Below are 13,178 nucleotides of genomic sequence, written 5' to 3' on the forward strand. Positions count from 1 at the left end.
TGCTCGCTAGAGCAGCTTGGCAGCCTTCCGGAAGCGGTGGGGCGCACCAGTAGCTCTAGCCAGAGGACCTACTGTGGCTGCCGCGGGAATTGTCCTGTGACCAGCCAGGAGCTGGCGGCCGGTAAGCTCGAAGGCTTCCTAGAGCTGCGGCACGGCCCAGAAGGCCTGCGGCAGAGCAGGTTCCTGCTGCCTCCGGGGCTCGCGCTGTGCACCCTAGGTGTCCGCAGGTGGTCGGCGCGCCGCGGAAGTGCAGCCGCGACTGGGGCGGTGGGTGTGCGCGGGCGGGGAGGGCCGGGTAGCGAAGCCTTTGCGGCACAACCTGCTGAGAAAGGGTTTCTAATCTAGCATAGGTGGCAATGTGAGGCTCTTTCCAGCGGGTTTGGGTTTTTAATTTTTTACGTTGTGTGGGATGTTCGAACTATTAAGCTTTAAAAGTGCATTATAGGTACTTGGTTATTATAGAAGCAAAATTTACGCGAGACTCTCCCTTAGTGTAACTTTCATCACTGCCTGTTCCATACATCTTGAGAAGCCGAAAGAACATTACACTCCAGAAACACTTGCGTAGCCGGGTGAAATTCCTTTCTTCAAACACTGCAATAGAAAGGATTTTAGGTATCTTTGAATAGAAGCTGAAATGTATTCTAGCGCATTTCCTTCTCTCAGACAACACCCATTTCAGTTTGATTGTAACAAAGTAAACTCTTAGGCCCCCCCAAAACTGTATGCTCACGACAATTGAGTACTAATACTAGAAATACTAATACTTAGTGTTTCTTCCTGAACATAAAAGGAGTAAGCGGGTGGGTGGGGGCGCGCGGAGGTAAATAAATAAATAAGTAGAGAGTTTGGCTAAAGAAATATTGAGAAAGATTCATGACTTTAACCTAGTTGTGGTACAAATTTGAACCCCTAACCCTATAAATTTTTCATTTTACATCAACAGCTTGTTATTTCTAGGTTCACTATTCAAATGGGGGCACACAGCCAGGCATTAGTGGCTTATACACTTGTAATCCCTCTACTCTACAGGAGGATACCTGTGAAAATGAGGACAGCCTGACCAACCTATACAGTGAAACCTTGTTTCAAGAGAGAGGGAGATCAAAGCAAAATGCTTTTGACCTCTGACTATGGCTAAAATGTTCCATTACATGTTAGCATCTTGCCACTCAGACTGGTTGAGCCAGTTCTGTCCCCCCACCCCCACACACACACATCTTTTTAAAATACTATTTTATTGGTGATTATTATATTTGACAAAACTAGCTCCACAGAGAAATAAAAGTAGTATGCGGAAAGCTCATAAAAGAAAACAAAAAGATGACCTGAAAATACAAAATGGGCTAGACTGCCACGGGAAGGGGAGTGGAGAGAGCAGGAGAGGGGATACACTAGAAACATGGTATAGGCATATATTGAAACATCGCAGTGAAACTGCTAACTTGAACAATTATATATTTAGCTCCTGGCTCTCACTCTGCTTACATTTTACATATATGTAATTTTTTCTTTTTTTAAAGAATTTTGAAATAGGGTATTGCTATTCGGCTAGGCTGACCTCAGATTTTGGCAATCCTCTTGAATGCTGGGATTACAGAACTGAACCAACACACCTGGATCCAGTTTGAGCTTTCTTTCCTATTATTCCATCTAGTTAAATTGACAGGCTAGAAAACAAGCTTTGGAAAAAGAAGCCATACAAATAAGCTTTGTCTACCTAACAGTAGTGACAGCCGGCACTGATAGTTTATTGCTTGCGCTGACCTCTGTAGAAGGCAGATTTTGGGGGTCTGTGTGTTCAGAGTGAGAAGGGGAGAAAATTGAAGTAACATTTTGTCATGTCAGAATGTGGGTGTTTAGGTTTCCAGCTATGGCACTGTTGATTTCTTTCTTTCCTGCAGAGCAAACATGAATGTTGGAGTTGCCCACAGTGAGGTAAACCCCAATACTCGTGTAATGAACAGCCGTGGTATGTGGCTGACATATGCGTTGGGAGTTGGCCTGCTTCATATTGTATTACTCAGCATCCCCTTCTGCAGTGTTCCTGTTGCCTGGACCTTAACCAACATAATACATAATCTGGTAAGAACTCCATCTTCTTTTCAGTATGGAGAGCTCTAAGATTGTCTGTCAGGGAGTTAAGGAGAAGGAAGCAGTGAGACACCATTGACTGAGTACAGAGCTTCAGTTTGGAAAGATGAGAAAAGTGGAGATAAGTTACTGGTGGTTCCTAACAGCACAAAGGTATTTAACACATTGTCAATCAAACCTATAACGTTAGTGGTGTTTGGACAGCACGCTGCTCTTCAGTTCTGAGGAAGGTGGATCTCTGTAAGTTCAAGGACAGCTCGGTCTACATAACAAGGTCTACGTGGTCAGGAAAAGGAAGACTGCACAGAGAGGCCCTGCCTTAGAGACAAAGAGGAGGTGAATATCTCACCATGATGCCCAGGATGGCTTTGAAATCCTTGGCTCAAGTAACCATCCCCTCTCATCTTCCCAAGTAAGTGGGACTAAAGGTGCACACCCACAGTACTTGGTGCATAGTTTGAATAGTGGTTTCTAGAAATGCTTGACTAGAAACCTAGTCACCTCCTTTTGACCAGAACTCTTATTTTGGCTTCTGTGGGATCACTTTGTCCTAGGTATACCTCTGGTTGTCTTCTCTTTTTCCTCCTGTCCAGTCTTCCTTTTATCTGCCCTTTAATATTAGTAATCTCTTCTGGTCCTTTTCTCTGATTCTCTTTATGCTGTATATTCTATCCAGATCATTCCACCTACCTGTATTTTCAGTTTCTATCTGTAGACTAATGCTTGTATTTAGATCCCCTTACAATTGAAAGCAAGCATATAAATGGAGTTTGTTTTAGTCCTGATTTAACCCTCACCACACCAGTCTGTTCCTAACTTCCCTCTAGATCTTAAGGCTTTTACTGCCTGCTAGACCACTGAATTTCAAAAGTAAAACAATGTAATGTCACCCTGACCTTTTCATGAGCAAAGGAGGCTCCAGTAATAGCCACTCCAAGAGAATTAGGTAGAAGCCTGTAATGTCTTGTGCAAAAAGGACGTGGCCACTTCTACATTGTGTTAATGCCTTTTCCTATGTATGCCCTATTTACCATTTCACTATTAACTTGACTATAGCATCACTTATCAGATAATTATCACAGTGGTTTTCCTCTTCATGTCTCATTTCTACCCTCCTCTATTCAGACTTGACTTAGAAATGTTTTTTAAATGTGTATCTACACAAGGCCTATTATAAGTCCTTTGAGGAGTCTCCTTTGTGTTTATAGTAAAATCCCAAGCTCTTTGTGTGGCATAATTATTTTGTTCACCTAGTCTCTAAACCAAATATAGGCTGTAGGCTTTGTCCTAGCAGTTTGGAAAAAACAATATTGCTGTTACCTTTTGCCTTGGCTTCAGCCTATCTGTTTCCTCATTCTGCCAGACTGATTCCTGTCCAACAAAACTGCTCAGATTTTTCCTCCTATACAAATCTATAGAACCCTCTCCATTCGTTATATATTCATAATCATCGTTTTGTAGTTAGGAGGTAAATCATAGCTGTTCATTTACTTTGGTGTTTGAAACAGGCTCTTGCTCTGGCCCCAGGCTGCCCTTGAACTCTTGGCATTCATCCGGTTTCACTTTTCCAAGAGCTGGGATTTCACGAGTGAGCTGACAAATCTGGCTTCTTTATATTTTAATCTCTCTGTTCTCTGATGGCATATGATATATGATATTTGTGTGTGTTTACTGAATACAGAAATTTAAGTGTATTATAAATGCCATTTCCATTCCTGCCTTCCTTGTTTAGAAGTTGATTGACTTGAGATTGTGTCATAGCACACAACTATGAGCAAACAATGGGTAGTGGGCACAGTATAGGGAAGCATGTTTTTCATTCATTATTAGTTCAGCAAACTAAAAAACAAAATAAAACAAAACTAAACTAAATTCAACCAACCATAGATAGAGCAACTACGAGACTGCAATTGAAGGTTTCCATTGAAAATAGCTCCCATTTTCGCCAACTAGAATGCGATATGTGAAGCTTTAAGCGTGTGGAAATGGAGCTAATCACTGTAGTGAGAAACTATACTGCTCTTAAGAACCTACAGTGATTACCTTTATTTGATGCTACAGTTCATGCTTTTATTTTTTTAATATATATTTTATTATTGTGTATGTGTCTGTGTGTTCACACATACATTCAGATATCTGTGAACTTGAGAAGAGGGTGTCAGATCCCCTGGGAGTTACAGGCAGTTGTGAGCTGCCTAACATGGCTTCTGAGAACCCAACCTTGGTCCTCAGCAAGAGTAACAAGTATTACTAACTGCTGGGGGGTTTTCATACACATACACACACACACACACACACACACACACACACACACACACACACACATAAAAGTAATTCCTCTTGCCCCACTACAGTTAATTCTTGAAGATTATGTTAATAACTTCACAGGATTATCATTGCAGCTATAAAATGAATGATACTCTCTTTGAGTCAATAACTATTAAGTGCTAGTATACCAAGCATGTATTTTCTTTTCCTAATTATTTTGGTTTGTGAATAATAATCATTAATGCTGTTGTATAAAAGCTACTAAAAGTGAGCATATTAAAAGAAAAGATACAGTCAGTAAAAATGTCATTTTATGTGATTATGTGCATGTTGCGTACACATTGCTGGGAATAGGTTGGAGCATCATAGATACTAGTCATACACTGCTAGAGAGTTAATATATTCAAGTGCAGACTTTGTCTATCTCCATGGAAAGGGGTAAACTTTTGAGTATCCCATTTTAAACACTAGTGAGAGCAATGTGGTTCGAAGAAAACAGCAAAAAGATTGTTCTTTTCCTATATTCAAAGAAAAAAAAATGTATTGGAGAGTAGTTCTTTTTTCTCATAAAACAATAATTTATCAAAGTACCTTAATACTTTGATATAAAACTATACCCGTATTAAATAAAAAATCATTTATATCATCTATTAACTAGTGCAAAGGACTATGAGAACATTTTTGCTTCATGAGTTTTAATCCGTTTTCTCAGTCTGTCTCTGACTTGATCTGTCTTCTGTCCTTGAAATAACTGTTTGACAGTTTGTTTCTGGTTTTTAGTGCTTGAGTTAGAACCTGGGGTGTTCTTTAGCCTAAGCATGCCAGATGCTTCAACACTAAACCACACCCTAGCTTTATAGCAGCTTTATTGATGAGTGATCTGTATAACAAAATCTACCCATTTTAAACATGTAGTTGAATTAAACTTTTAAAACTTTTTCTGAGAATTGCATTCTTGAATACTGTATTTACACTATTTCCACCCCATCCCCTCCAACCCCTCCATCACCACACACACACAAACACACACACACACACACACTCCAATTCACAACCTCTTGTTATTGTTGCATATACATATATGTGTATATAAATACAACCTGCTGGGTCCATTTAGTGTTCCTCATATGTGTATGTGTTGGGATCAGAGAACTGATCAGAGGGGCTCATACCTGGAAAGGACTAGGGCTTCTTCTTCGCCTTAGATTGTTTGTGTTCCTGGATGAAAGACACACACAGCCTTTATATTTTTTAATATGCCTTAGGCAGCACAGTAGCTGGGAAGCTGCCTATCCTCCATGCTGTTAGAATCTTCTTTCCAATCAATAACCCCAAGTTATCACAAACTATTTGCTCTGTTCCATCTTGGCTGCTCTTTACCCAATTGGGCAGTGCTCTGGGTCACATTCTCCTGGCTCTTAGCTCTCCTCCTCCTCTTCCTCCTCTTCCTCCTCTTCCTCCTCCTCCTCCTCCTCCTCCTCCTCCTCCTCCACCACCTCCTTCTTCCTGCATATTCTTCTTCCATGGCAGCCTCTCTCTCTGCCCTTTGACGCCTTTCTCTCCAAGCCTGCAAACCTCAACCCCACCTCTGTCTCTTCTGCACAGCTATTTGGTGTTGGCATCTTTATTCACCAATCAGAATTATCACAGGGGCAGGGTCCCAGGGGCTACATGCAGACTCCAGGTCTTGGGGGCTGCACTTAACATTACAATAGACAGTAAAACCTCAACACCACCCATGTTGGCATTTCAACTACTGTTACATTGTTTAGGCAGTCATGCTGTTTAGAAATCATGAGTGCAGTTTCTCTGCTGTGTATAGAAGACATTATCTTACAGCAGATATCCTGGATCTCTGACTCTTACAATCTTTCCACATCCTCTGCCTACAGTGTTTTCTGAGCTAGCTTAGTGTAGGGATTGTGTTATACATATTGGATACCCTACAAGCAGTTGTTCTATGCATTTTGACCAGATTTGGATTCGTGTAATGGTGTCTGCTGCAAAGGGGAGCTTATTTAATAAAGTGCGAGTTACGCTTACTATGGGTATAAAAGGATAAGAATGCAGTTAGACATTTCTCAGCTTTAAGAAAGTGGCAATAATAGTAGGTTTTCTAGAGTCCAAGACCTAACCAGCCAAGAATGCTTCCCGGTCAGTTCCAGCTGGATTCCTACAAGTTCTTTATCTGAAATGTGTAGTGTATTCAGCAGTGGGACTTTAAAAGTTCTGGGAGGTAGCAAAGGTTAGTGGTAAGGGTTCTTGAATACTCTTGACCAACACCTTAAAGGGCAGTTTCCTGTGACTGGAATCAGGTTTTGTTAGACAGTTTATAACTCTTGGAGGGAACATTATCACCCCAAATGGCAGAATTAGTTCTTCATTTCTGAGAGGTTATATACTCTTGAGAATTTAAAGGACATACTTTGTGTTTTAATGTTCCTTTTAGTGTATGCAAAAATGGCTTCTTGGCATTGATAATATAAACACACCTCGGTTTAATATCGTCTTCCAGTGTGTCCAATAATTGGTCTGTTCTAGGTCTTATTCCTCAGTTATTAGGGCCAATGGAAAACAAACACGCAAATAACAGACCATTGCACTCAGAAAAAGAGCCAAAGTCTATGCATGCGCCTAAATGGGGAGTATTCTGGGTATGAGTTATATAGAGGTTTCTGCCCTACTTCTCATTACTTAAACATTCTTTTTTTGTCTCACCAGCCCTCAGAAAAGTGGACTTTCCCAGGCTAGAGATACATCTTGTTCCGTTTCATATGCATACATATTCTAGGTCCTCTACACATAAGCCACTCACTAAATATCTGTTAAGAACTTTGAAAGATATGTTCTTTCCACAACTGCTTAGATATTGCTGGATAAATTTTCTGTCCGAATTACCTTCTTTTTCCTTTTTTCTTTTTTTTATTGTTTTTTTAATTAATTAATATTTTTACATACTATATTTTATCCACCCTCCAGCTGTTCCACATCCCATACCTCCTCCCCATCCCCGGTCTCCACATGGCTGTCCCCATCCCCCAACTCTACCTGACCTCTAAACTCCCTGGGGCCTTCAGTTTCTTGAGGGTTAGGTGCATCATCTCTGAATGAACACAGACCCAGCAGTCCACTTTCTCGGCTCAGTCAGTAAAGAGCTGCTGCAAATTACATTTTATTACACATTTTCAATGAATTTTTTAATCAATGTACAAAATAATGAGTTTCACTATGACATCTACCATACAAATACTAATGCCTTGTTCATACTGTCCTACCCCATACCCCTGCAACCATCCAGTTTCTCCCCCAACATTCCCCTTATGCTTTGACTTCATATATATGTTTCTAAGTCTACATTCTATATATGAGAAAATATGCATGCTCTGTCATTTCTACCCACCCTCCTGTAGTAGCCCTCTTCCATGCCCTCCTCCCTTTCAACCCTTGCTTTTCTGAAACATATGGATAGTTGCGTATTTTTCCCATTGCATTTCATGTCCTCCATATGCAAATATACTCAGAGCTAGATTTTATATGTTAGAAAATGCAATATTTTATCTTTCTCTTATTACCCTCTTGTTATCCCTTCCCTTTTACAATTTATCTTATTTTTGTCAATTTTATGAAACACACACAAGCACACGCCTGTTTATTCATTCACTAGTGGTGAATAAAACTATTATGGTATATATATACCACATTTTGTCTTATCATTATTCTGTTGACGAGCATTTAGGCTGGGTCCTTGCGAAGAGTGCAGTAATATAGAAGTAGTATATGTTAACGTTCCTATTTGTTTAATGAACATGTTCCTGTTGATTATCCATGTCCTGGTTTTCACAAATGAAACATGCGCCAGAAAGCTTTATACTTCATAGATACTGAACACAATTTTTCACTATTTTATGAAAACCTAACTTGTTAGTTTAAATCATATACTCTTTCACAAATAGCCTAGAGCCTTCATGATGCTTAATTGTCAGGGTGAATTCTGCATTTGATTCCCTCTGATGTTTGCTTTTCAGGGGATGTATGTGTTTTTGCATGCAGTAAAAGGAACGCCTTTTGAGACTCCGGATCAGGGTAGAGCAAGGCTCCTAACTCACTGGGAACAGCTGGACTACGGAGTACAGTTTACATCTTCTCGGAAGTTTTTCACAATTTCTCCAATAATTCTGTAAGTGGTAGAAATGTTAAGAGATTATGGATTAGATAAGAAAATAGTGTTTATTTATCAGATTTAATTGACTTTTATTAAGAACTTTTATCAGCAAGTAGAGGCAATAAGTAGAGTCATCAGGTACAGGCATAATTTTTAACAAATTGGTAAGAAACCAGTTTTTACTTGAATCAATACAGATAGAGGTACTACTATTCATCAGTGAATATAACATTCTAAGATACAAAGATTAAAAACATTCATGTCTTTGTTTCTTCTAAGGAAATTATGAGTATACTTTTTTTGTATCGCATATCAAATTAATCATCCTAAAGAATGTTTTGCTGATGATAGTTATAGATTACTACCCAACTATTCTGATAGCTCAGTTCAAGCTTGGTCAGATCTTTAGTGTAAGACTAACATGGATTGAATTCTGTATCATCCATTCACCATTGGTTTGCTTGGGCTGGGGATGAAGCTCAGTGAGAGAAGGCTTATCCAGCATGCACAAGGCCTTGAGTCTGATCCACAGCACCATATGAAACCAGGCATGATGGTGCACACTTGCACTCCCAGCTCTCAGGAGGTCAAGGCAGGAAGTTCAAGAACTTGGTCATGCCTGTGTAGCCAGTTGAAGCCTGTGCTGGGCCGCATAGAGCTTTTCTCAGTGCCCCACACCTAACCCCTCCCCTAAAAATCAAAGTGATGGTAGCTGACTTAGTGGCACTTACCATGAGTTTCTAAAGAACAAGTCAGATACACTGTACAGCTGTTGGACTCTACTTTCCTCTCAGTACCTACATCTCTATTCCCCGTATTTGAATATTTTATTCCTAACCCAGTTTTTACCTGTTTTTGTGCTTTTGCTCAAATTGATTCTAAATTAAATATCATTTCCTCTTTTCTCCCTTGGCTCTATATAGGTATAATTGAGAAATAAATACATATTTCCCCTTTTAAGAGTTCATAAGTACATAGATCGCTTTTAATATGACAGTAGTTTGTACATGATATGTATCACACATAACTTAATTTTAACACTATGGCTTCATACATAATACTATATCCATGATAGTATCAGTGTAGTGTGAATTAGGTGAAAAGACTTTGTAAGATGGGTAAGTTTTGGATAGATAGATTCACAGTAAGGACATTTTCAAGAGAAAGGATCAGAAAGGAATAACTTTTTCTCCTTCAGACTTTTTAATTTTTGGAAATGAGTTTTGTCACATGTAAAAATTAAACTCAAAAAGAAAATGTCTCTATAATCTAACAGAAGGAAACGTAATAATAGGTATAAAGGCTAGACTTGGGCTCTGTTGGTTTTAAGCTGTGTGGCATTGCTCTTGCACATGCTAGGAAACAATACAATTAGGACATTTTTCAGGCCCTTGTGGGTTTTATGGGTTTTGTTTTGACCATTTTCTTAAAAGTCTCAGGCACCTCATATATAAAACATAGATTGCAGTATAATATATATAAAAATACTTGACATATGATGAATTTTCAATTAGTGATATACCAAAAAGTCAACCAAGATCTATGTATATATAGTCTTCCTAGTTTTCAAAATATTATTTTGACCCAAAGTTATATTTCAAATATTCTAATTAAATTCCTTGTATAACTAAAGAAGTAACTTTTAAGCCATCTATATAGTATAGATTTTTTTCTTTTTCCTTTTGTGACACTGGAGATCAGATCCAGGCATCCTGCAGACTAAGTCGATTGACTCACCAGCCCTGATCATTTTCAAAAGTGCTCTCATATTTGCTTTAATGTATACATGCTATTACCACAGACTTGGATAAAGAAATAGACTCAAGCCAGCTAGGGTAGCACATCCTGAATCCTGGTACTGTGGGAGTAGATGGGTTTGAGGAGAGCCGGGTCTGCGTATCAAGTTCTAGGCCAGCTAGAGCTACGTAGACCCCCATCTCAAAGGGAAGAAAAAAGGGACAAATTCATATATGTTACATTGGTAGAGATTATGACTATATTGACTCATGAGCCTGCATTAGACTGAAGTTTCTGTCTTCTATTCCAGGCCTATTTCATATACCTTAGCAAATAAACTGTTTTATACTGATTCTGCCTGAAATTGCATTTCCTCAGAGAGTCATCTAGGTTATTTTAAGAGTGGGGTAATTTCCCTATACTCTACATGATGTTATTAATTTTTATTACAAGAAAGTGTGGTAGGGTGAAAACACGCCAAGATGTATCTGATTATATATTAAACTAATAGCAACAAGTCAGTTAGTTGGCTTACTGAATACAGTGGATAAAGTCATTTTGTTCAGTGATGAAAGTATAAGACAGTCTTCAAGTATTTAAAAGCATGAAGAATGATTTTGCAGCAAAAATTGAGAAATAGGGGCTGTAGAGATTTCTCACCAGTTAAAAGCACTAGCTATTCTTCCATAGGACCTGAGTTCAAGTCCCAGCATCCTCATGGCTGGTCACAGCTGCTCGTAATTCCATTTTGGGGGTAGGGAGATCAAGTGGCCTTCTCTGTCCTCTGCAAGCACCCGGTATGCATATGGTACACAGATACACATACAGGCAAACATTCATACACATAAAATAGTTTTTTATCTGAGAAATATGGTTTAAGTGGAAGACTATAGAATTTCTTATGTTAGTAAATTCTGAAAAAGATGTGTACAGTTTTCTGGCTTGTTTTCATTTGTGGAGGTAGTTGTTCTTTTCTAGCCAAATTGTACAAAACTTGTTTTATGAGATAAAACTAGAGGAGAAGATCTTCCTGTGTCCTGTAATAGCAAATCAGATGGGATTTTCACCTAAATCCTTCAGGTTTCCAGATAGACTGGTTATAGACTGCTCTGCTATAGAAAGACGATCATAACATCAGAAGGGCAACTGAATGTGTCTGTCTTTCAACGAGTCTGATCTCTGCATGTACAAAAGCTCGTTTCCAACGCTGTGCACAAGTTGTGCATGACCTATACTTAAACTCTCCTAGGCATGTGAAATGTATTTGAAAGTCATTGCTCTCCACCATGGCAGACATCAGCGTGTTCCTGCACACATTGCAGAGATGCAGATGTGCACCCCACTTTAAATCTCAAACCAAAACATTTCATTTTATTTTAGTATCAAAATGATTTTATTTTTAGGCATTTGTGTATATTCACCCCTTTTGTAATGTGTTTCAATTCTAGGTAATTTCATTTTGGGATGCTCTATGTATTCTACCTTTTTATCTCTGCAGATACTTTCTGGCAAGTTTCTATACAAAGTATGACCCGACTCACTTCATCCTAAACACAGCTTCTCTGCTGAGTGTACTTATTCCCAAAATGCCACAGCTGCATGGTGTTCGCATCTTTGGAATTAATAAGTATTGAAATGTCTGTGCAACTGAAGAGAACTGTTAAGAGCTTCCTGTAATGAAAGAGTAGTTAATGAACTGCACTGTTTCTGTGATAATGTGAAATAAGAGGTATTTACATTGGAGGGCCAAGTACTGCTCCTTCACAAGCTGTCTTGAAGTGCTCTACTTAAGGATGCCTCTGTCTAGTTTGCTTGGTATATTTCTGAGAGAGGCTTTGCAGGCAGGCTGGGCAGGCCCAGCTTATAACTTGATGGTAGTAGGATAAGAGTACAGTAACTAAATCCAAGGAAATGTGGGATTTGTAAGAAACTAGGTCCAGCTTATAGTGAGCGAGCATTATGTTAGGGAAAGAGCATTCCAATCATTCGTTCATAGCCGGTTGAAGCAGACTTCTAGAAAGCAGAACCTCCTGTGTACATGTTTTTATTACTGTGCACAGTCTGCTTTGTATGACATACACCTGATATATGTCCTCAGGTTCCTGGCTTAGTATCATGCATTGATAAATGAGGTACTGTTTGCATTTATTACATTACAGGGTTTGTGAGGGTTTTGTCTTCATTTCTTGCTCTAAGAGAAGAAGATAGGCATCTTACAGTCAAGGCTCTGAGTCAACGTGCTCATTTTGGAACAAAGTAGGTTTTACTGCTTTTCCAGAAGCAAAGCTGCCAAACCAATTAAGAGAATAACTTACTTCAAGCACTTCAGGTCTTGAGTAGCTGAAAATTATTGTTTAGTTGGTTAAGTCTTTTCTTTCTTCTAAAAAGGAAATGCAAGATGGGGCCGGCTGGTGTGGGGAGACCTAAGTAAAGAGTCCTCTGTCAGCAATGTTATCTGAAGTAACAGATAATATTGTCTGCTCTTAGTCTCTTACTCTCCATCCGCACAGTTTGGTTTGCCCATTAATATTTCCTGTAAATGTGTCAGTCTTAGTGTAGATGACCCAAAATGGTACCTATATTCACAGCAACAACTATATTGAATTCTTGTGACTTGGGGAAGCTTCCTATAGTTGCTAGCATTCATTAATTGTATAAAGAGAAGTAAATACCTTTCTAAAATGATATAAAGCTGAAAAACTCAGTAACTTAAGAGTGAAGACAGTTGTCAACCAACTTACAAATCGATTGTGGCAATACACAGAGTTAAGGGTAGTGATCATTGTTTCATATCTCAAAAGTACTGAATTTAGAAATCACTTGTTTGATACCCCCTTTGTATGTTTGCCTTTTCTTGTGTATCTTTAAATAACTGGTAATTGATGCTTTAATAAAAGTTTTCTTTGGTGTAAGATTA

At 38.9% G+C, this 13,178-nt stretch overlaps 1 protein-coding gene across 1 annotated transcript; it reads left to right on the forward strand.

Annotated features, from left to right (window-relative positions):
* Positions 1–27: 27 nt before the first annotated feature.
* On the forward strand, positions 28–13,178 carry Ormdl1 (ORM1-like 1 (S. cerevisiae)). The gene is made up of 4 exons (NM_145517.4): positions 28–121; positions 1,905–2,085; positions 8,388–8,539; positions 11,760–13,178. Exons 2-4 carry the CDS (start codon positions 1,912–1,914, stop codon positions 11,893–11,895), a joined length of 462 nt encoding a protein of 153 aa, NP_663492.3. The 5' UTR covers positions 28–121; positions 1,905–1,911; the 3' UTR covers positions 11,896–13,178.

Source organism: Mus musculus, chromosome 1, assembly GCF_000001635.26.
Source record: "Mus musculus strain C57BL/6J chromosome 1, GRCm38.p6 C57BL/6J".
NCBI classification, from domain to species: Eukaryota; Metazoa; Chordata; class Mammalia; order Rodentia; family Muridae; genus Mus; species Mus musculus.